Source organism: Rhododendron vialii, chromosome 6a (assembly GCF_030253575.1).
Source record: "Rhododendron vialii isolate Sample 1 chromosome 6a, ASM3025357v1".
Lineage (NCBI taxonomy): Eukaryota > Viridiplantae > Streptophyta > Magnoliopsida > Ericales > Ericaceae > Rhododendron > Rhododendron vialii.
Window position 1 is genome coordinate 43,782,141 of NC_080562.1, and position 24,182 is coordinate 43,806,322.

Here is a 24,182-nt window from a genome sequence, read left to right on the forward strand (position 1 = left end):
AAACAAGAGAGAAAAGCCCAACGAACGGCAGGACAAACACCTCCACCCCCTACACACCCAATTCTCTAGACAAGAAAACAACTCCAGCACCAGAACTAGGAATGAGGAAACAAAAACACCAAAACCAGAAAACAGAAACAGAAAATCAGTGTCTTAAGCATGCTGCAGATACTCCCCATACTGCAAGAATATGCCGAGAGTTGTTGGTACTAAATCAGTGGATAAATGCTGGTATTAAGATGGCTTTTTTCAGAGTCTATATGGAATATTATGCGGACAAATGTTTTAGGACAATGGTCAAGAGAGAAATGAACAATGTGAGCGATACCTGTGAACATTACTTTTAATGCAATTTGTTGAATGTTCAAGCACTGACATGGGGATTGAGCTTGTTGTAACAGGGAGTGTTTGTACTGTTAAAAGAAGTATAATTGATATGGTAATGGAGTTTAAGGTCCTCAAGGAACACAAAATTATGGACAAGAACGAGAAGAAAAAGAAAATTATTGGTATCAGACCTAGATTTCATTAGTGTCATAACTGGGTTTGAAATGCACCATACAAAACGAAAGCTTGAAATGTTATATTATTAATGAATTAGAGAGGATTAGATTTGTACTTTCATAGGGTTGTAAAATGAGCCAATCTACTGGATCTTGACTACTATTCAGCTCACTTAAAACCTTGGTGTAATACAACCTATCAAGTAAACAACCATGCTTGAATACATTTTGGAAACTAGCTTTTAAGCTTGAAAACTACATAATAAACCAAGATATGAAGCTTGGCTTGTGAACTAGTCAATTCAAGTTGTGTTAAGGTTGGTTTAAAAGATGAACTAGTTGGATGCTTTGCCACATGTTTTAAGCTCATTCCTTGACAATCCGAGCTTGAACCTTGTACCACTTGTCTTGGCTCAACTCGTTTGTAGCCTTATACTATTAGCTTTTTGAGACTCTGAGAACTCTTGTACTAAGATTCTTGTCTGGAAAAGTAAACTTTGGCATCCTTAACTTTGAATTTTAAACCAAATAAGACCCACAATTAAAAACCAATTATGGCTCGTAGAATGATCCATGCCCTCTACGACATATCTCCAAAATAGTAGATTAAACAAACCAACAAGAAGACTCTACTAAGACTAGTAGCTTGACTATTTGTGGTTCTTATTACAAAAATTACTTTTAAATCTTGTCAACTTCCATATACCTCTGCATATTAGATGTACGTTTCCTTTGAAAAAATGGCTTTTCAATTTGTTGGAATTTGTCCCCACATGGCGGCCTCTCCCTTTATTGCCAATTGGTTCTGAGTTAGATGTTTTAACATGGTATCAGAGCTAGGTTTTCGGAGGCTTTTCCTTTTGTTTGTACCATAGTTGCACTTTGTTTCGTTTTGATCTGAATGTTTTGACCTCTCCACGTGCGAGTTGGGGTTGCACATGTGGGTGAGTGTTAGAATTTGTCCCACATCGGTTAATTATCACCTCGAAGACTAGTATATGAGCCTAGGCGGCCTCTCCTCTCGTTGCCAATTGGTTCTGAGTTGGATGCTTTAACACAATCCCTAGGTTTTTTTGAACTGCTGCCTCTGTAGTCAATTTTGATCTACTCATGCCCTTATTGCTACCATCTACCAACAACCATATCACTCCTAGTACCAACAACCATATCACTCCTAGTACCTCATCGACCAATCTATGACAGGCATTTCCAAACCACCTTAATCTATTCTCGCTTATCTTCTATGGTCCTAGTTGCTTCCTTTTTCTTCTTTTCTTTATTTTGGTATTTGATGGAATGAACTGGTCTACAGGTATTTACGATAAATTTGCAAGTGCTTTATCAAATGCTGTCCAGAAAATGCAAGTCGGGGATGGTTTTCATGAAGGTGTATTACAGGTAATCAGTTGTGCACCATATGTTACCCTCGTTTTTCCTGGAAGAATAGATGGTACTATTGTCATCTTTGAGACACTTGTTTTAGATTTATTCGTATCAAGTTATGATGGGATCAATGTCGAGTGGAGCCCAAAACCTGTACTGTAGGATCAAATTTGTTTGGCTTTGGGCTTTACTCTTGGGGGTTAATGGTTGAAAATCTAGATTGGGGTTGGTTCCAAATAAGTCATTGCTTTCAGATCAAATTTCTTCCCCACATTTCCAAAAAGATATCCTGTTCCAATCAACTTCATTTTAAGGCAACTTCTCCATTCCAGATACAAGAGAACAAGTCTACTTGACAAACTTGGTTAGAAGTTAAATCATTTGTTTGTTGCAGGGCCCACTAATCAATGAAGCTGCAATGCAAAAGGTACATTTTACTTTGCTGTTTCATGAAGCAATGACCTATGATGCTGCAATTTCTAACATCTATTTTGGTACTTTTTGACCCTTTTGGCTTTGTCTTGCAGGTTGAATCTTTTCTGGAAGATGCTACGTCAAAGGTTTGTTTATCAATTATGTCAATGAAACTATTAAATGTTGATTTAGATAAACATCATGAGTCAACACTAGTGCACTAGCAAGTAGCAAAGGTGGATAGCCCTCCAACTTCCCACAACCCTCTGATCCCAGGTGAAGACAACATTAGTCTTGTTGAAGCTTGTTAGAATAGTTAGTCTTTGTCCCACATCGGATAGTTGGAGTTATGTAATAATTCACTAAGTAATATAAATAAAAGCTCTCTCTTGTGTTAGGGTTAATTAACACCCTAAAACACTTTTCTCTTTCTCAATCATCATGGTATCAGAGCGTAACCCACCATAGAGACTAACCGTAACCCTGATATCATCACCCACCACTCTAGCAGTCGTGAACAGTAACCACACAGCTGTGAATAGTGTTTTCTGCAAACCCTAGATCCAAATCCCTCATCTTTACGCCTTAAAACCCAAACCCATTCACCGGCTACCCTCGCCGGACGTCGCCCAGTCAACGGCGACCATTGCCGGCCATCGCCAATCACCGGCAACTCTCCGGCGACCCTTGTCTGTACCAAACCTGCAGTCCTATGACTCCGAAAACCCTTGAAATCCCTCAAAATTACTAAACCAGTGCTCAAAATCCCTCGTCTGTACCGGCGCTTGAAATCCCTTGTCTGCTGATATTTTTTTTGTGATTTCCAGTCGTGTTTATGGCTCTCTGGCTCGTAGATGTTCAGATCTGTTACTAGTTCCCTGTTCAGATCTGTTCAAGTCATGTTATTGGCTTCTTCGCACTCTCCTGTGATAGTTCTTGTATCCTGGTAATTGTTTCTCATGCTATTGGCTGTTGTTATGTCTGCTTTGTTAATCACATGTGGTCCTTGCAGCTGTTGATGGAGTTATTGTTGGGTTTATCGTTCTCTATGGTGTTGGTGATTGATAGGTGTTGTTATTAATACTCCACTATTGTTGATTTCGTTGTTTCTTGGTGGTTGTTAATTCGGTGTAATGACTGAAACCGATAAGCTTGTGTCTGCTTCTAGCTCCACTATTGTTGGTAGTTCTGCTCGTTCTTCTCGGTTTCGGGAGAGGCTGTCTATTACCTCTACACTCTTGAATGGCAAAAATTATGCTCTTTGGGCCAAAGCAGTTGAGGTCTATTATTTGGGTGAGACACTGTATTATTTTTTGATTGATGACCCCCCCGCAGTGACTGCTGCCACATATGGGGCATGGGTGCCTGAGGATATGCCCGGATTCGATCTGAGCTATGGAATAGTATGGAAGACCATATTTCTAGCACATTGGTCTTCTTACCTACAGCCAAGCAAGTATGGACACAGGCTCAGGAGATGTATTTTGGTGTTAACAATCTCCGTCGCACATATGATCTTCATCAGTCCTTCTTTTCTATCGCACAGGGTGATTTATCCTTGGAGTCTTATTATTCCAAGTTTCGCGGTATTTGTGAGGAGCTCAATATTTGTGAGCCTATTTCTGCTGATGTTCAGGTTATGAAGCGCCAACGTGAGCGTATGCAGGTGACTCGGTTTATATCTGGCGTGTCATCGACTACTTATGGTCCTGTCTGTAATCAGCTTTTGGGGTCTCGAGATTTACCTTCTCTTAGCGAAGTTTTTAGTTGACTTCGTTAGTCTTCTGTATCTGTGCCTGTGCCATCTCCTGATCGTTCAGCATTAGCTTCCGCTGTATTTGGTGGTTCTAGCTCTTCCTTCAGTCGCGGCCGTGATTCTGGGTTTAGTGGTCGTGATTCTGGGTTCAGTGGGGATAGTGGCCGTGGTTTCGGTCGTGGTTCCGGTGGTCGCGACTCTGGTTTTGGTACTCGTGGTGGTCGCATATCCGGGGGAGGTAGCCGTGGTCACGGCCGTGATTCCAGGTTTTGTACTCATTGTCAAGGAACCAATCATACGGTGGAGTTCTGTTATGACCTTCACGGTTTCCCTCAGGCTCATCAGGTTGCTATCTCTCATGATGCTGGCCAACTTACTCATTTTTCTGCCGACAATGTGGTGACTATCTCTGCGGAGGAGTACCAGCGCCTTATGTCATTTTAGTCTCCTGCTGCGGGTTCTTCCTCCAATGCTACGCTTGCTCAGAAAGGTCCATCCGCTGCTTGTGTTGCATCTTCCTCCACTCCTACTCCTTGGGTTATCGATTCTGGTGCCTCTGATTATATGACTGGTACTTCTACTCTGTTTTCTCACCGCCAGTCTGTTGGTAAACCATCTCATGTTACCTTAGCAGATGGTTCTACCACAAAACTTATTGGTTTGGGTTCTGTTCCTGTCACTTCATCTCTTACTTTGGACTCTGTGTTACATGTTCCTAGTTTTCCTTTTAATCTTACGTTTGTTACTAAACTTACAAAGTCCTTAAACTGCTCTGTCACATTTCTTCCTCATGGTTGCGTGTTTCAGGATCTGAAGACGGGGAGGCAGATTGGTGGGGGTACTGAACGTGGAGGCCTATATTACTTTGCCAATGACATCTATCCTGCATTTGCTGCCCTTCGGTCATCAGTATCACCATATCAACAACACTGTCGTTTGGGTCATCCTTCTCTTTCCAATTTGAAGCGTCTAGTTCCATCATGTAGCAATATTAAAGATTTGCAATGTGAGGTCTGTGAGTTTAGTAAACACCGTCGAGTGTCTTTTTATCCTAGGATTGAGCGTCGTGTGTCGCGTCCTTTTCAGTTAGTACATTCGGATATTTGGGGTCCTATTCATGTTCCCACTATCACTGGTTTTCAGTATTATGTTATTTTCGATTTTTCTTGTGTTACATTTCTTTATCTTATGAAAACGAGATCAGAATTGTCTTCTGTTTTTAAGTCATTTTATACCGAAATAAAGATTCGGTTTGATACTTGCATCCGTATACTTCGTTCAGATAATGCACGAGAATATTTTCATAATGCTCTTTCTCGCTTTTTTGATGATCATGGGATACTTCACCAATCTTCTTGCGCTCGGACTCCACAACAAAATGGGGTCACTGAACGTAAGATCAGACACATATCTAAGATTATGCGTGCCATGTTCATACAGATGCAAGTCCCTAAATCTTATTGGAGTGATGCTGTTCTTACAGCTTGTTACTTGATTAACCGTATGCCCTCCACTGTTCTTGGTGGTCAGATACCACACAAAGTTTTATTTCCTGGTCGTCCTCTCCACTCATTACCCCTCGAGTATTCGGGTGCACATGTTATGTTCATGCGCTTGATCCTGATCGGGACAAACTTGACCCCCGGTCGATCCGGTGTGTCTTTCTTGGTTATTCGCGCACTCAAAAAGGGTATAAGTGTTACTCACCTTCTCTTCATCGTCACTTTGTGTGTGCTGATGTCACCCTTAATGAGTCATTGCCTTTATTCTCGAGTACGCCTGAGTCTGAGTATGTTATTCCTATCGATATTCCTCCTATTCCTGTGCCACCTATGCAGGTATATGTTCGTCGGCAGCATGTGTTAACAGCCCCACCGGTGCCTACCACTGCGCCTCCTTCGTCCCAAGATCCGGTTCCTTCACCGCCGCCGCCACCACCACCACCACCTCCTATCGCTCTTCGCAAAGGTATTCGGTCTTGCACTCCTCATCCTATTGCTCGGTTTGTTTCCTATGATCATCTGTCTCTATCTCTTCATGCTTTTACTACTTCTGTTTTGTCCATTTCTGTTCCTCACACTGTTCCAGAGGCCTTATCTGTTTCTGAGTGGCGGACAACAATGGAGGCTGAGATGTCTGCTCTTCATGACAATGGCACTTGGGACCTGGTTCCTCTTCCGCCAGGAAAGTCTCCCGTTGGATGTCGATGGGTCTTTACCGTCAAGTATAATCCGGATGGCATAGTCGAATGGTACAAGGCCCGTCTTGTGGCCAAAGGCTATACCCAGACGTATGGCATTGATTATGCAGAGACTTTTTCTCCAGTGGCCAAAATTTCCTCTGTTCGGGTTCTTATTTCTATGGCCGCAAATCTTGGTTGGCCCTTACTTCAGTTGGATGTCAAGAATGCGTTTCTCCATGGTGATCTGCTCGAAGAGGTATATATGGAGCAACCTCCTGGATTCATTGCTCAGGGGGAGCGTTCTCAGGTGTGTCGCTTTCGCAAAGCTCTTTATGGTCTTAAGCAGTCACCTCGAGCTTGGTTTGGCAGGTTTAGTGATGCTGTGTTGTAGTTTGGTATGCGTCGCTCTCATTCTGATCATTCTGTTTTTTCCATTCAGTCCGATCGGGGAAAAGTAGTGTTGATTGTGTATGTGGATGATATCATTATTACTGGGGATGATCAGAAAGGTATTGATGAGCTAAAACACTTTCTACAACGTCAGTTTCACACCAAAGATTTGGGTAAGCTGCGATATTTCTTGGGTATTGAGGTAGCAAGATCCAAGGAGGGGATTAGTCTATCCCAAAGAAAGTATACATTGGATATTCTAGAGGAGACTGGTTTATTGGGAGCAAAACCCGTGGAGACTCCAATGGATCCAAACATCAAACTGTGTGTCGATCAGGGGGAGATATTTCCTCATCCAGACCGTTATTGTCGCTTGGTAGGCAAATTGAATTATCTCACCAATACATGGCCTGATATCTCATTTGCTGTCAATATGATAAGTCAGTTCATGTCAGCCCCTCGTCTTCCTCATTGGGAAGCTTGTCTTCGTGTTGTGAAGTATCTCAAGGCTAATCCTGGACGTGGTCTATTCTATCGTTCAAATGGTCATTTGCGTGTTGAGGCCTTTACCGATGCTGATTGGGCAGGATCACCGTCTGATAGACGGTCAACAACTGGATACTGTACTTTTGTTGGTGGAAATCTAGTTACCTGGAAGAGCAAGAAACAAACTGTTGTTGCTCGGTCCAGTGCTGAAGCAGAATATCGTGCCATGGCTCATACTACATGCGAGGTTGTATGGTTGAGAGCTTTGCTCGAGGAGTTGGGGTTTAGCGTACAATTACCTATTCCTATGTATTGTGATAATCAGGCAGCAATACATATCGCTTCGAATCCGGTATTTCATGAGAGAACCAAACATATCGAAGTAGATTGTCATATTGTTTGGGAGAAGATAGACAATGGCGTGTTGGCTACCCCTTTTGTGTCTACAGGGCTCAATTGGCAGATATTTTTACCAAACCGTTATTTAAATCACGTTTAGAGTTATTATGTAACAAGCTGGGATTCTGTGATATTTATTCTCTAGCTTGAGGGGGAGTGTTAGAATAGTTAGTCTTTGTCCCACATCGGATAGTTGGAGTTATGTAATAAGTCACTAAGTAATATAAATAAAAACTCTCTCTTGTGTTAGGGTTAATTAACACCCTAAAACACTTTTCTCTTTCTCAATCATCAAAGCTGTCAAAGAAGACAATGTATTTTAACCTTGTGTCTGTGAGGGTACTACTTTCTGAAACAGAAGGTAAGCATGTGGCCGTTACTTTGTTACGGACTCCGTCTGACTTGTCAAAGTCAGTGAGACTTTTAGGATTGTATTCTCAAGATTTCACAACTTCGTCTCGTGGCATAACCTGTCGAAGTTGCCATTTCTAGCTCTCGAGCCACAAGTCCAAAGTCCACGGTATGTGCTAATGACTTCAGCATACATTGGCTCTGCCATTTGGGTGCTGGGTCCCTTGGGTTTTCTCTTTGGTTGGCATCTTGCCAATCAAGGGATTGGGTCTTGGATGGGCATTTGTTGCCCTTCTCCTTGCTCCCTTTGGTCTTTGTATCCACATTCAAAGATTAATAAAAAAAAATTCGCCGTTCAAAAAAAAATACATAGGCTCTGCCTCTTGGCATAGATAGGTAAGTGTCGTGGTTGGAATAATATGATGAGCCATGTGGTATGTTCACCATGATGATCAGGCATATAATTATGACACTGCTGTCATGAAATTGTCTTGACTTCAAACTTCAACAGGATGTCAGTTTGGGAAGAAAATTACGAGATGCTTGCGGATCATCTGATCCGCACAGTAAGGACTGAACATTTCTAAAATGTAATACAGTTCTAACTTCCTCGAAAAGTGCAGATGTCTCCAATTTGGTTGCACCTAAACCAACTATGCACTTGAAAACTAGTTTGAGCCAGGAAATATACAATAGGACTGAATAAGAACACTCAAACAACTAGAATAATCGTAGCCAAAAGAGCAATTTGATCAATCATAGAGGACCTTATACCTGGTTCTCCTTGGTACACAACAACAACTAGCCTCACCTCTCAACTGAGCTCGGCGGCTTATTCGGTTTGTATCGGGCAGGCTCTCGGCCGGCCCACTCGTTACGTGTACTAAGTGGTTTTGCATTCAACCATAATATATCGAATTCGATAGAGGTTAATGATAAATCACAATTGCAATAAAGATACCATGGGATCGAATGACATACGTCATCAAATGGGGTACAAAATGGGAATACCGAAGAAGATACTCTGGAGATTTGAGCGTATTTTATAGAATCTAGTTTGCCTCAAATGATAATGGTGACCGTTTGACATAAAGATTCAACAACCCCCGGTTTGACGGTGGAAATTATCAACTAATTGTAGAGAGAAGTTATGATTCTCAAATCATAATTTTGCATTCAGAGGTAAAATTAACTTCAAAATGAATTCAGCATGGCAAAGAACATAGGGTAAGGTCATTCATGTGTTCAAGGGCTCTTCCGATAAAGCTCGATCGCATTAGAGTGCCTATAGCTAACGTTGATGTGACCACACTGGATCACATCCCTGCTCCACCTTATTCTAGCAATTAGACAACGATACAGAGAGAGCAAAACTCTCCCTTCTCCTCTCAATACCTAGCCATTAATGGGTACATAAGTACAAACTTTGCTTTTATTCCTCCGTTATCGTAATTTCCAACCAATATTTTGCACCCATAGCATACGCTATCGACCAATTATCACTAATGTGCTAAGTGCTGACACAATCAACACTATTGCAAGTCTATCAGAAATAATACCAACACTTGAGAATGATAATTCACTACTTTGCAATCCATGATTTAATCAAAAGCCAAATAAATAGTCGTATATCCACAATCAAGCTACCAAGACCTGCCCAAATTTAGCCCTCCAATGCACCATAACCCCTATCTACCTCTCCACCGACTACCTCACCCATGCCTCCTGCTTTATTTTATCCTTTTCCTTAAACTATAGCCCAAACGAACAATATAAACGTCTTCATGGATTTAGTTTCTCCCATATTCTAACTATCAAAAATTAGGTTTTTACATGTGGACTAGACATGTGCCACTTGAAGGCTGATACGTCTAGGTTCTTTTATGAATATGAAAGGCACATCTTTGTGTGAGTGCCGCGCACCAAACAAAAGAGATGCAAAGACGGTTGACCACCTTCTTATTCATTGCCCGGTGGCTTGGGAATTCTGGACTATGGTATTTCCGTGGTTTGGGATATAGTGGGCTATGTCGAAGAACATTATGGAACTCTTAATTGCTTGGAGAGGTGTTAGAGTGGGAAAGAGAAAGAAGCGAGTTGGGGCTTTGATTCTGCTTTGTTTGATGTAGATATTATGGCGGGAAAGAAACTGGAGATGTTTTGAAGGGGTCAAAAAGTCCTTGATTAGAATTAAAAGTTTTTTGATGAATAGCTTGTATAGTAGGGACAAGAGAGAATGTAATCCTTCGATTGCCCAATTTTTAGAATGGTTTGAACTTCTCCTTCCTTAGGAGAGTGTATAGGGCCTTTTAGTCTTGTGGCATTTCTTGTATACTGGCGGCATTTCCTTTTTGCCTTTTTGTTAATAAATTACGTAACAAAAAAAAAAACAAACAAACAAAAAACCCATGTGCAGAGGGGTAGTCCAAAGTCCGCGATGCAGTAGGATTTAGGGGCGTTTGTGTCTATTTACCGTCCTTAGTATTGTTAGGGTCTTGAGTCTATATATAGGTAAGTTGTCTTTAATTTTGGTAGCTTTTTATTATTAAAAATATTGAATATATTGATTGAGACATAGTCTCTCTCTACCCTTTGGGGGTTTATCCCTTTGAATGAGATTTTTCTCATTTCTTACGATCTTGGATTCCCTTCGAAATTTTGATTGCATCATTTGGTATCAGAGCTTCTAGGCTTGATCTCCACCGTTCTTCTCGCCGGAATTTTCCGAAGCTCATCAATGATATCTTGGTGTATAGTCGGTGTTTTGAAGATCACTCATCCCACCTCCAACAAGTCTTTGAAATCTTGAGAAGAGAGAAATTTTATGGGAACTTGAAGAAATGTAGTTTTGCCGTTGATATTGTGGTATTTTTGGGATATGTGGTGTCTTCAAAAGGGGTTCACATGGATGAAGACAAGATTAAGGCCATTGTGGAATGGCCAACGCCTACAAGTGTTCATGAGGTGAGGAGTTTTCATTCTCAAGGAAAGTCATGAAACTGGGTATGTTCTAGTGTTGGTTCCTATGGCGGATATGGCTGTGTCGGATGTTCCCGAGGCGATTTCTAAACTTTTGAAGGAGTATGTTGATGTGTTTCCTCAAGAGTTGCCTCCCGAATTGCCTCCTTTGCTAGATATTCAACATTGCATCGACTTGGTAGCCGGGGCGCCCCTTCCGAACAAGCCCGCATATAAAATGTCTCCAAGGGAGAGGGAAGAGATTCAAAGGCAAGTTAAGGATCTTTTAGAGAAAGACTACATAAGGGCAAGCCTTAGCCCTTGTTCGGTGCCGACTCTTTTGACTCTGAAGAAGGATGGTTCGTGGAGGATGTGTGGATAGTAGAGCTATCCACAAGATCACTACCAAGTACCGCTTTCCCATTCCGAGGCTAGATGATATGTTGGATTGCCTTGCCGGTTCAAAGGTCTTCTCAAAGATTGATCTAAGAAGTGGTTATCATCAAATTCGAGTTCGCCCGGCAGATGAATGGAAAACGGCTTTCAAGACCCCTCATGGCCTCTTTGAATGGCTTATGATGCCTTTTGGTCTTACCAATGCTCTAAGCACTTTTATGTGGGTAATGACTCAAATGCTTCAACCTCTATTGGGTATATGTGTAGTTGTGTACTTTGATGATATCTTGGTATATAGTCGGTGTTTTGAAGATCACTTATCCCGCCTCCAACAAGTCTTTGAAATCTTGAGAATAGAGAAATTTTATGGGAACTTGAAGAAATGTAGTTTTGCCGTTGATAAGGTGGTATTTTTGAGGTATGTGGTGTCTTCAAAAGGGGTTCATATGGATGAAGACAAGATTAAGGCCAGTGTGGAATGGCCAATGCCTACAAGTGTTCATGAAGTGAGGAGTTTTTATGGGTTTTGCCAACTTTAGTAGTATCGCGGCTCCTCTTACCGATTGCCTCAAGCAAAGGGGGTTCATATGGTCCGAAGAAGTTGCCGAGAGTTTCAAATTGTTGAAGTCCAAGCTCACTGAAGCTCCTATCTTGGCCTTACCCGACTTTGACAAAACTTTTGAGCTTGATTGTGATGCTTCGGGAGTGAGAATTGGTGGAGTCTTAAGCCAAGGTGGTCAACCTATTTCTTTCTTTAGCGAGAAGTTGAACGGTGCTAAACTCAAGTACTCTACTGATGACTTGGAATTCTATGCCATTGTCCAAGCCATCAAGTATTGGAGTTATTATCTTGCCTACAAGGAATTTGTTCTCAACACCGATCATGAAGGCCTTAAGTACATCAATAGCCAACAACGCCTTAATAAACGGCATGCAAAGTGGGTGGCTTATCTACAACAATTCACATTCCCTTTGAGGCACAAATCGGAGATTCTCAACAAAGTGGCTGATGGTTTGAGTAGAAGAGTGGCTCTCTTGGTGGAAATGAAGAACAAGGTTGTTGGGTTTGAAGAATTTCGCATTTTCTATGTCGAAGATCCTTACTTTAGTAAGATAATCGATGCTTTGCAAAGGGGTGATAAGGTTATCGATTCATGTTTCATGTTGAAGGATGGATTTATCTTCAAAGAACTCAAGTTGTGTGTCCCTACATGCTATTTAAAGGAGCAATTGTTGGCCGAAAGTCACAAGTTGGTTCATTTTGGCAAGGATAAGACTCTAGCGTTGCTTCAAGATGTATACTATTGGCCAGGGATGAGTAAAGATGTGGGGGGCTATGTGCAAAAGTGCCAAACTTTCCAACGGAGTAAGGGGACAGCAACTAATGTGGGGTTGTGTTTGCCTTTACCGGTGCCGAAAAGTCCTTGGAAGTGCGTGAGTATGGATTTTGTCTTGGGGCTTCCTCCTAGGCAAAGGCGGAGTGATTCTATCATGGTGGTAGTGGATCGGTTCTCAAAAATGGCTCATTTCATACCTTGTAAGAAGACTATGGATGCGACTAACATTGCCAATCTCTATTTCAAGGAGGTCTACAAGTTGCATGGCGTCCCTACTTCTTTTGTCTTCGATAGAAATGCTAAGTTCCTTGCCTACTTTTGGAGGACCTTGTGGAGGAAGATTGGCACCAACTTATGTTTTAGTACTTCTTTTCACCCTCAAACCGATGGCCAAACGGAAGTGGTAAATCGGAGTCTGAGGAATTTGTTGCGATGCTTAGTTGGTGAACATCCGAAAAGTTGGGATGTAATTCTTCCCTTGGCGGAGTTTGCTTACAATTCTTCTCTAAACTGCACCATCCACACTTCCCCATTTGAAGTGGTTTACGGGTTGAAACCTTCTAGTGTGGTTGACCTCGTTCTTTTGCCAACCCCTAAGAAGGGATACTCCAAGGCGGAAGATATGGCTACGTTTATGAAGAATATCTACTCTCAAGTTAAGCTCAACATTGAGAAGTCTAATGCGAAGTATAAGGCGGTCGTTGATGCACACAACATGGAAGTTTTGTTCAAAGAAGGGGATCTTGTTTGGGTTATCTTGAGCAAGGATAGACATCCTCACTGTGCTCACATGAAGTACGATCGGAAAGTGGGTCCTTGTGAAGTTTTGCGCAAGATCAATGACAACGCTTATCAAGTCCGCTTACCCTCTCATTTGAGCATCTCCAACACATTCAACGTGCAACACTTGGTACCCTATTTGCCGGAGGACACTACCGTAACTTGAGGGCAAGTTTCTTTTTAATAGGGGAGTATGATGTAGTATGTAGTAAGGGTATTTATGTCTTTTGTATTGGGTCTATATATAAGTGTTGGAGTCCTTTCTTTTGGTAAGTGTTGGAGTTCTTTCTTTTGGTAGCTTTTATCATTTTGAACAAATATTATCAAGAGCTAGTCTCTTTTGTATTCGATTTGAGAGTTTCTCTCTTTCCACCGCTCTGATACCAAATGATAATTGGTCAAAGTATATTTTGGGAGTATGTGCTCAGAGATCTTTTGATAGTGTTTTGTTGTACCGAAGACATGCCAAATGGATTGCTTATTTACACCTAAGTATGGCCACAGTGGATGTATACAAGAAGCAGCTCATATTGAAGATTGGTTGTGCTGAGGGTGATGCGGTGATCAAGGAATGCAGCCACGCGTCTAATTCGGGGCTGCAGGATAATCACTTCTATGTTTTCTTTATTTAGTTGTCTTGTGTCCAACTTGAGGACAAGTTATTTTCTTTAGAGGGGGTGTATGATGCAGTAGAATTTAGGGGCGTTTGTTTCTTTTTACTGTCCTTAGTATTGTTAGGTCTTGCGTTTATAAATAGGTAAGTTGTCTTTCATTTTGATAGCTTTTGATTGTTAAGAATATTGAATATATTGATTGAGACATAGTTTCTCTCTCTACCCTTTGGGGTTTATCCCCTTGAATGGGATTTTGCTCATTTCTTTCAATCTTGGATACCCTTTGATATTTTGATTGCATTATTTGGTATTAGAGCTTCTAGCCTCGATCTTCACCATTCATCTCGCAGAAATTTTTGCCGGAATCTTAAAATGGCGCTAGAAAACTCGCCGAAGCCCCTATTTCCCTCAAAACCCACATATCTACCCATTTCACACTCGATCCAATCTTATCTAACCATATTCACCCTTAAATCGAACCCAAAACCAACTGTATGAACCTAAATCAACCTGTATAGCCTCGAAACCCTGCAAATCGACCTTGTCAAGCTTCGATCAAAGCTGTCGAGCACCATACAGCACTCGGTTTAGCATTTCGGAAGAGACCCAGTCATTTTCGAGCCTTAATATAACAATACGAGCCTAGATCTACCTTCGAACCTCAACAGGTGATTTCGCCCTGACATAGCCTTATTCGAACTCGATTCAGCCATTTTTGAGCTCGGATTAGTTACCTAGACCTGCGAAATGCCTCTATAGTGTTCAAACCCTTCGATTAAGGCTCGAACAGCCTTCGACTGAGCTTGAAACAGTCGATTGGTCCATTTTGACCCACGAAACAGAGGTAAAAGCTTTCGAACTGCTCTTTTGGCACTTGAATCTGTGTTTTCGTGTTCAATTTCAGCTGGGTTTGTCTCGTTTGTTGCTATTTGCTTCGATTTCTTGCGGTTTGTTGTTGGGTTGTCACTATTTGTGTCAATTTTGGTTGAGTTAATTGGGTTTGATTAATTTTGGTTGAGTTGGTTGAGTTTTTGCACGGAGTTGACTAAGTTTGGGTCTAAAATCACTGAGTTGACTGGGTGCATGTTCTTTGGGGTTAATTTACTTGTTGGGAGTTGATTGTTGGTGTTGTAATGGCTCAAAGAGGCAGAGGAAGAAGAGGCAGAGGTAGAGATGTTATGGGAGATTTTGGTGATGAAATTGATACTTATGGCAATTCAAATGAAAATAGGAATGAGATTAAAGAGTTGAGTGAACAAGTTGCTACCTTGTATGATAAGGTGCAACTAATGTTATTGAAAAGAGAAGTTGCTACTTTAGAGAAAAAGTTGTGACGTTTGTTTGTTTCATTCAAGAATATTGATGGTTACTATGATTCCAAGTCCTATGAAAATCTCAAACCGGATGTGCTAGAGGAAGAGACGAGCCTTAACCCGGATGCATTTGAGAAGGACGAGGAGCAATGTTATTGTGATGAGTTCTCACATGATATTCCTATCTTTGATGAGCTCTCATGTGAAGAGCTTGGAGCTGATTTTGAAGATGGTGGTTTCGAAGTCCTTCCCGTCTTTGATGAGTTCCCAAATGAGGAACTTAGAAATTATCTTGAAGGCGACTCCATATTGGAGATTGGAGAAGATCTTAAGGTTGATAATGCCTACGAGATTAGAAGTAATTTTGAAGATGATCTCGTCTTTAAGAGTGGTGAACCGGAAGATGTTCCCATCTGACAAGTTTGAAGAAGAGTATTGTGTTGACAGTGAAGAGGGAACACTTATTGATATGCTCAAGGAAAGTTTCCTTAGGCCTAGACAAGATGGAGACGAACTTTTGGGGGAGGGTTATGGAGAAGAAGGAAGTCGCGACCTTGAGATTGAATATTGCTCTCAAGAATTGAGTTTCAAGTTGCCTTTGGTACAAGACACTCAACTTGAAGAGTATGGGAATGATATGAAAGGTCCTATATTTGATGAAGAGTTGGTTGAACCAAAGGTCGAGGGTTGCTTCCAAGTGTTGCCTTATGAGGTGCCTCAATTGCAAGTGTTCAAGTTTGTGGTACATTGGTGGCCCAAGTCAACACTTCTTTCTACACTCATCCTATGGACTTCACCAAAAGAAGTGGAAGCACTCGTGGGACAATTTGAAGACCCCTTGGGTATGATGTTCACTCGAGCGAGTCTTAGGTATGATGTGGTGCACGTTCTTAAATCTTTGAATGATGATTGGTCAAAGTATATTTTGGGAGTTTGTGCTCAGAGATCTTTTGATAGTGTTTTGTTGTACTGAAGACATGCCAAATGGATTACTTATTCACACCTAAGTATGGCCGCAGTGGATGTATACAAGAAAAAGCTCATATTGAAGATTGGTTGTGCTGAGGGTGATGCATTGATCAAGGAATGCAGCCACACGTCTAATTCAAAGTTGCATGATAATCACTTCTATGTTTTCTTTATTTAGTTGTCTTGTGTCCAACTTGAGGACAAGTTATTTTCTTTAGAGGGGGTGTATGATGCAGTAGGATTTAGGGGTGTTTGTGTCTTTTTACTATCCTTAGTATTGTTTGGGTCTTGAGTCTATAAATACGTAAGTCTTTCATTTTGGTACCTTTTGATTATTAAGAATATTGAATATATTGATTGAGACATAGTTTCTCTCTCTACCCTTTGGGGTTTATCCCCTTGAATGAGATTTTGCTCATTTCTTTCAATCTTGGATTCCTTTTGATATTTTGATTGCATCAGTCCGGATTCTGCGTGTATGACTTTGCTATGATGCACCCATGGTTTTGGATTACTCAATTGTCCTAGCTTCATCAGTTGGCACTTCAATAGAAAGGCAATAGATATCACGATCATTATTTTGAGTTACTAAGGTCCTAATATTGGGTGGTTTATTCTTGTGTTGTCCTCTGTCTTGATTTTAGGGGTATCGATTACTTGTTCAAAAATACTGTTGAGTGATTTTAGGGGTTTTGGTCACAACAAGAAAGCGATGGCATTAGGAATTTGGTAAGATTCTCACTCTTTTGAGTTATTTGGGTGGACTAGAGTGCAAAAGTTGTTTTATGACAAGTTCGAGGACATCGAGTCATTATGAGATAGACTGGCACGATATGAAGCACCGACACCTTTAGGGGTCGACGTTTCACAGTGTCTGGACACGGGGACACGTATGGGACACACTACGTGGCGTGTCCCATAATTTAATATAAGTTTTTGAGGGGGACACGGCAGGGGTCAAAGTGTAATTTTTAAAAAATTTAGGGTCAAATTGTAATTTTTAAAATTTTGGAGGTCGAACTGTAATTTTTTTTTTTAAAATTCAGGGGTTAAACTGTAATTTTTCAATAGGGTTTTATTGAACTTATGAATGTCTTGTTTTGTTTAAATGGTATTGGAACTATGGAATTTTCGTTTTATCCACATTTTGCCATTAAATTTGGAAAAAAATTGAAAAATAAATAAATAAATAAATAAATAAATAAATATACACATGGCATGTACCCCGCCGTGTCCATGTTCCCATTTTTTTAGAATTCCAGTGTCAGTGTCCGTGCATCATAACGGCACTTGTTATCTTTTTATGAAGGGGATACCACTTTAATTTTTTCTTGCTTTTTGTAGAGATTGGAGTACGAGGTGTTAAACAGGGATCCTGTCAAATAGGGACAGAGCCTGTGTGGACCAGACCCAAAAGAATTGATAACACCTAGGAGGTTTCGAACGTGAGATGTCATAGTCTTATCTCGTCTTCCCCTTCATTTCTGTTTAATAAATTACATTTTTGTGGTTGAGAAAAGAAATAATGATCATGATATTTGGTGAGAGTGGTAGGAATTTTTCCTTATCACAAACTCACAATGATGTTGGCTGTTAGCTATTTTAGTAAGGTTATTTATTTTTTGTTCTCTCATGTTGCTTTGATGCAACATGTGCCCATGGAAGGTTTGTGTGGACATGTGTGTGTCTATCTTGGTCGTTGTTATGTGCTGGTTTGATAAAGTCAGAAACTACAATTTAGTTTATTACAATGTTTCTTGCTAAATTATTCTGCATAATTGTGAATCCTTATTTTGTCACGTGAAGGGAGCGAAAGTCCTTCTCGGGGGAAAGAGACACAGCCTTGGAATGAATTTTTTTGAGCCTACTGTAATAGCTGATGTCAATAGTGAGATGCTCATGTCAAGGTAAAGCTCTAGAAGCGAAACAATAATTCCTTAAAAATGTTTGCTGTTAAACTTTGATCTCTTGAGAATAAGATTCAAAACTTTGTACATTGTTATTTTGGAGAGTTGGGACATTCTCATGTATGATTCAAACCTTGTTATGTTATGTTGGCGTGTTGTAATGCTCTCATGTATGTGTAATTTCAAAGTGTTGGTACACTCGTTATGTTTTTCCTATGTAGTTGCATGAGAGAATTGTGAACAACGCACATTAGAAACTTGTTGGAAGATATTGGTTGCTATTTGGTGCATGTTCGCGGTTTATACATTGGATGATGACTTGCTAGAGACACTCATTTCTAACTATGTATATGTTGCACGATCAAGGAAAGTTGAGTTGGCAAGCTGGTGTTGGTTGATTTGGAGTTTCTTGTTAAAGCCCGAGAACCTTAGAGATGGTCCTCGTTGATTGGGGGTGCTTTGAAAAGGGTAGACTAGTTACAGGTCTGACTGAAGGCAAGGTTTCAATGACATTGTCATGCTCATTTTGAACTCGTTACGTCAACTTTTAGAACTGCACCAAGCAATAGCCCTAGAATAGAGTTATTTTGATCACTTAGAGTTTGTGAAATGTTTTTTCTTTGAATGTCAATGTCTCACAACTACTATGGCAGATACATGTCAATTGATATTAATAGGGTGAAGTAAACGTATGAAAAGTGGACTATACTATTGTGGAAAAATGTGTACATGACTTTATGTGCCCATGGGATCAGAAGCACATTGTATAGGTCAAATTTAAGGTCAATGCTTTGTTAGGTTTCCTTTCTCTGTTCCAAGAGTCAGCTATAAATCAGAATGGTAGCATATGGCCATTGGCGGTTAATATAGCTTACATCTGCTATAATTTGAGAAAACATGCAGTTGTATGGCAATTTGTTGTTTAGTGGTTCTCAAGGTAGGTGCTGCTTGATAAACCAAAAAGTGGAAGCTGAAATTAAGTGTTGAAAACTAAATTTTGAATATTTTAAGTTGACAAGCTATTTGATTAAAAAAAGATTAAACTGAATTAAAAAATAGAACGATTCATAGAACAATAAATTTTGAGTGTATTATTTTTATTGTTCTCTTTTGAATTTGTTATTGCTCACCATGTGTTGGTGGTAGTGGTGAAAAGATGGTGACTGCATGTTATGGTGCGATGGAGAGATAGTGGTCATAGTGGCCTGGGTGGTGAAGAGGTTGTAGAAGAGGTGGTGGCTGCATGGAGCCATGGAGTGCTCTGGTTGAAGTAGATGGTTGGCATGGTGGCTGGTGGTGGAGAGGTAGAGAGGTGGGAGACTGCACGAGGTGGTTTGGTTGAGAGAAGGCGTTGATGATGCTAGACAGGGGGTGGTGGTTGTACAGAGTAGGTGGTGGCAACAGAGAGTGTTGCTGGTGATGACAATGGTGACTGGCTGTACCGTCGTGGTAGTAAAGAGGTGGGTGGTTGTAGTGGTGGAAGGTGGTGATCATTGTGAATGGTGGTGGTGTGTTGGTGGTGGAGAGTGGTAGTGGTTGTAGCAGCGGTAGTGGTGGTGGAAGGATGGTGTTGACGTGAAGTGGTGCTGACGATGATGACGACAATGAGGAGTGGTTGGTAGTCATAGTGGTGAAGACTTGGGGTAGTTGTAGCGGTGGAAGGTGGTGGAGAGATGGCGTTTTTTGTATTGGTGGTGGTGGAATGATGTTAGTAGTGCAGTGGTGGAGGGTGGTTGTGGTTGGAGTGGTGGAGAAATTGTGCGGAAGTGGAGTGGTTGAGGTCGCGGGTGGGTGGTGGTGGAGAGGTAGACTGACAGCGATGGTGGTAGTTGTGATATTGATGGTGGCAATGGTAGTGGAGACAAAGAAAAGACGTGGTATACAAATATTGGTAAATTCAGTCAGAATTAAGTAAGCACTAGTGGCTACTTAGTTTTTATATAGATTTAAGCCTGCATTTTAGGAGGCACTTAAAATTTTAGGTATTGTGAAATATGGTTATCATATCTACTTCATAGATTATTGCTTAATACATTCTGTTTCAAGTGCTAAATTGGGTTATCAAACAATCCCCAGTTGAGCTATGATTTCTCTTGTTGGGGGAAAAAGTTCATGCGCTTCTACATTTAAGCTTGAATGTTTTAGGTGACATCACCCAAGACATATTTACACTATGAGTACCTGATGGCTGATATCTAATGCTCTGTTGATGTAGTTTCCTCATAGCTTGCATTTGCTATCATTCCATGCCATTTTTGGCACCAAGGGAAGTTTATTTTTGAGGGCCAAAATGATCCTCTACAGGGCACTTTACAAAAATGATCTTCCACAATCATTTAGTGACTGTTTTCTGCACTATATTTCCTTGCGTAATTGATTTTTCATAGCACAATACTTGAGACGGAGATAATTGGCCTGGACATTTAGATTGACTGTTGGTATCGTGGTCATTAAAATGGAGCATTGTCCTCTTTCTTCACTATATAGTTTCATGGTCACTGGTAAAGTATATCTTTCTCTCTTCTTCTTTTTTTTATCCCTTTTTACTTTTTTTTGAATGGCTTTCTCTTTTTACTTGTGTCGTCAGTACTGCCTATTTTGAAATTGCTTCGGTGAGTACTGCCGGGGATTGGTTTAGCCATTGCCGCTGTTAGCTTTTAGGTTATTAGTTATCCATTGATACTTTTGTCTGACTATTTTGATCCGATTGTGATTGGTTTTTCATCTTTGATGCATGAAATATATTACTCTTTTTTAGTCTTCTTTTATGCTTAACCATTGTTGCTAATCGTGTCTCTCCAGGGAGGAAGTATTTGGACCTGTTGCACCCCTTATGAGATTTAAAACTGAGGAGGAAGCTATTCGCATTGCTAATGACACAAATGCAGGTTTGTGTTCCAAGTAGTCTAGATTTTTTAGGGTTGATACTACTCGATGGACATATAGTACATTGTAGGGCAATTTTCTTAGAACTTAAGCTTTCAAAACTATAGGTGACCTAACATTGTAGATAAGCTTTGAATCCTGGGAGGCCTTGGGTTCGTATCTCTCTATTTGCATTGGTTAACCATGCATTCTGTTTTGTACATGTATGGGCCTTTGCATTTCCATATGCATGATCGGATTGTTAGTGAGGTGAGAGCATTGGATAGCTTTTTAAACATCGTAAGGTTCATTTAATCAGGTACCATGGGGACACGTTAGGAGGTAAGTATGCATTATGCAATTTCAAAAAGTTGAGGTATGGTCAGAATTGCCATGCTCGCCTAGTTCTTGAATACTTATTGAATTGTTGTCTTTTTTATGTCTTCACAATGTTAATTTTACCTGTTATTCTATGTTCCTAATTTGATAGTAGAGTTTTTTTTTAATTTTTTTTTATCCCCTAAACTATGCACATTTTTCCTACTTCGTCCCTAAACTACCAGTTTAACGATTTCATCCCCTCAACTATCATATTATTACCTACTTTGTCCATTTGGTCGGGAAAGGTCCAAATTTTAGTCGGGATTCCTGATTTTTAATAATTTTCTCACTACTCATCCTAGGATACTAATTTTTTCATGGAGTAGAAAAAAAATGCATAGTTTAGCAGATAAAAGCAAAAAAAAAAACTCTTGATAGTAACAATGTTTTAATTTCTTATTTGGACTCTTGACATTTCCCTAATGCGTGGCCAATGTGTCCGTAACCTGAATTTGAAACGTGTTCATGTTTCCCTGCCCATGTGTCCGTGCCCCGTGTCCATGTATATGCTTCTCAGTATAGAATATCTGAACCACACAGTTTTTTTTTTATCAGCCACACAGTTGTTTATTGCATGTTTGCTTTAGTTGAATATGGAAATAAATTCAAAGTTTTTAGTAGTTAACAAAACCAGAAATCTCCTTGAGTTAACTCTCACAGACATTTATTTCATAACCTCTTAAACTGCTTTCTCGAATCTTTTCTGCATATAGATCTCTGTGGATTCATTTAAAAGACGACAAGGTAGGGGATTCTCCTGTACATTTTATTATCTGTACTTGCAGGATTAGCTGCTTATTTATTCACGACAAATATGCAACGTTCCTGGCGTGTTTCTGAAGCTCTTGAGTATGGAATCGTTGGAGTCAATGAAGGACTTGTTTCGACTGAGGTAGGTCTAATGCTGCATTTGCAATGGGCTTACAACTGGGAGGAAAAGGTGTTATGGACTGCATTTAGAGCTTGTTTGCTTTCTTTGCAGGTGGCTCCATTTGGAGGTGTTAAGCAGTCTGGTCTTGGACGGGAAGGTTCCAAATATGGAATGGATGAATACTTGGAGGTAAAATTATTGAAAAGACTTACTTTTCCCTGTTTATAAAAGTGGGAAAAAAGATAAGAGAAGAGTGGGACGTTTGCTTTGTCCCAATATATTCATTGTACTCCTTTGCCTTAACTACTTGTGTGAAAGCATCTAACTAAGTAGGTGTTGTTTTACCTATGTGGAACAAGCTCTAGCATCATTATTTATGGATTCTAAGTTGTATTCTTTTGCAGATTAAGTACGTGTGTTTGGGAAACATGAGCAGTAACTGACTTTAAAGGTTTATATTTCAAACCTAAGCAAGGTTCCCACACCAGGTGATGAAAAATCAAGACGATCTTGTGACTCTGCCTTACGATTTTGAAGTGGAAAGTGGTGTTGAGTTACAGGTGCAGGGTTCTGCCGTTCTCAAGCCTCATATAAAATGAGTCCAAATAAGTGTCAGAGCACCTTTCAGCGTCAAAATTTAACTGTTACATGATTTTGTGGTGGAAACCTCTTGTTTTTGTTAACCTTTCTGTAAATGGTTTGGACGATTGCCTTTCTTGTGCAAACCGAGAGAATCGTCGTTGAATTTCTCTGAGAATCCTTCCCATCTAAAACCATGTCTGTTGTTTGCATATCCTTTTTCGTGTTACTTTGGAAAAACGTAGTTCTGTGCTGATGATACCGGTAGAAGGGAAATATCAGACGTACAGCACCAAAATATTCAACAACTTAAAAAGAATTTTGTTGTGGAAATGTTTTTTGCCTCCACTTTTTGAAGAAGGCACTTCATTTCATGTCTTTTAATAAAACTTTTCTATGCAATTTGTTACTACACAAGAAATTGAGTGCATTCATCAAAAAAGGGGAGTGAGCGGCAATCATTACCCTTTTGTTTTCCTCACGACAGAAGAACATTTACTTAGAGAAGAAAATGGATGCCTTCGGTAGCAATACTGTACGGAGTTGGAAGGTATGAGGGTCGGGCTTAGATATTAGGCCGGGCTCTTGTCTGTGAGGTGTGAGGTTTGATTTTTGAATCATATGTTATTGTGGGCTCGTGCCAATGGAAAATATCCGAATGAAATGAAAGAAACTGGCCCTATTACTTGACTTCACATACTCCCCTAAACGTTGCATGCAATGGTAATAAGTAAAAACCACATGAGAACTAAAAGCGCGCATGCACACACACGAAATCGGAACTCCAACTTGAAATTGCCCAGACCCAAATTCACTTGCAAAAGTTATTATTAGCAAATCTTTGCAGTGGCATTTCTTGGTCCAACAACGACCCACTCGGCTTAGAGCATCTGCAATGGGAATAATCAAAATCAATAACTAAAATGTGTCACGTCAGCATTTGATTATCCGTTTAGTTCATAATCAAACTTAACAAACTTTACCTCCACATTAGTTATTTTTGCATCCCTATAAAAAAAAACCCCCCACAATATGCAATGCACATATGTCCAATTGCAAACGAGTTTTAATCACGCACCCGACCACACTAAATGATTCGTCTTGATGAGACGATTCTAATGTGGGGTGTTTTTTAATTTTTTAGTTTTGAGTTGGGTTATTGGGTTTGGTTATTGAGTTTTGGTTATTGGTAAAAGTTGTTAAGTTTGGTTATGGAATGGATGGAATTTGATTATTTGCTAAAAGACTTGTAACTTTGCTTATTACAATGTGAGGTGTTTTTTTAGCATTGTTAAATTTGCTTATCCTTACCAATTTGCTTATTACAATGTGGATGCTCGGCTTAGGA

The 24,182-nt window shown here is 40.2% G+C and overlaps 1 protein-coding gene and 1 long non-coding RNA gene across 2 annotated transcripts in view; both read left to right on the forward strand.

Moving 5' to 3' along the window:
* The window catches only part of LOC131328783 (succinate-semialdehyde dehydrogenase, mitochondrial), a 41,259-nt gene extending 18,213 nt beyond the window's left edge, over nt 1-23,046 (forward strand). The window contains exons 13-20 of the mRNA XM_058361684.1: nt 1,816-1,901; nt 2,281-2,313; nt 2,414-2,446; nt 18,038-18,138; nt 20,941-21,026; nt 22,170-22,276; nt 22,367-22,444; nt 22,660-23,046. Coding sequence (XP_058217667.1) covers nt 1,816-1,901; nt 2,281-2,313; nt 2,414-2,446; nt 18,038-18,138; nt 20,941-21,026; nt 22,170-22,276; nt 22,367-22,444; nt 22,660-22,698 — 563 coding nt within the window. The 3' untranslated portion in view covers nt 22,699-23,046. The remainder of the gene's footprint in view (nt 1-1,815; nt 1,902-2,280; nt 2,314-2,413; nt 2,447-18,037; nt 18,139-20,940; nt 21,027-22,169; nt 22,277-22,366; nt 22,445-22,659) is intronic.
* On the forward strand, nt 2,454-11,809 carry LOC131328784 (uncharacterized). Its single transcript, XR_009200507.1, has 3 exons — nt 2,454-2,615; nt 7,823-11,489; nt 11,792-11,809. It is a non-coding gene; the product is annotated as an uncharacterized LOC131328784 (long non-coding RNA).
* Nucleotides 23,047-24,182: the final 1,136 nt, after the last annotated feature.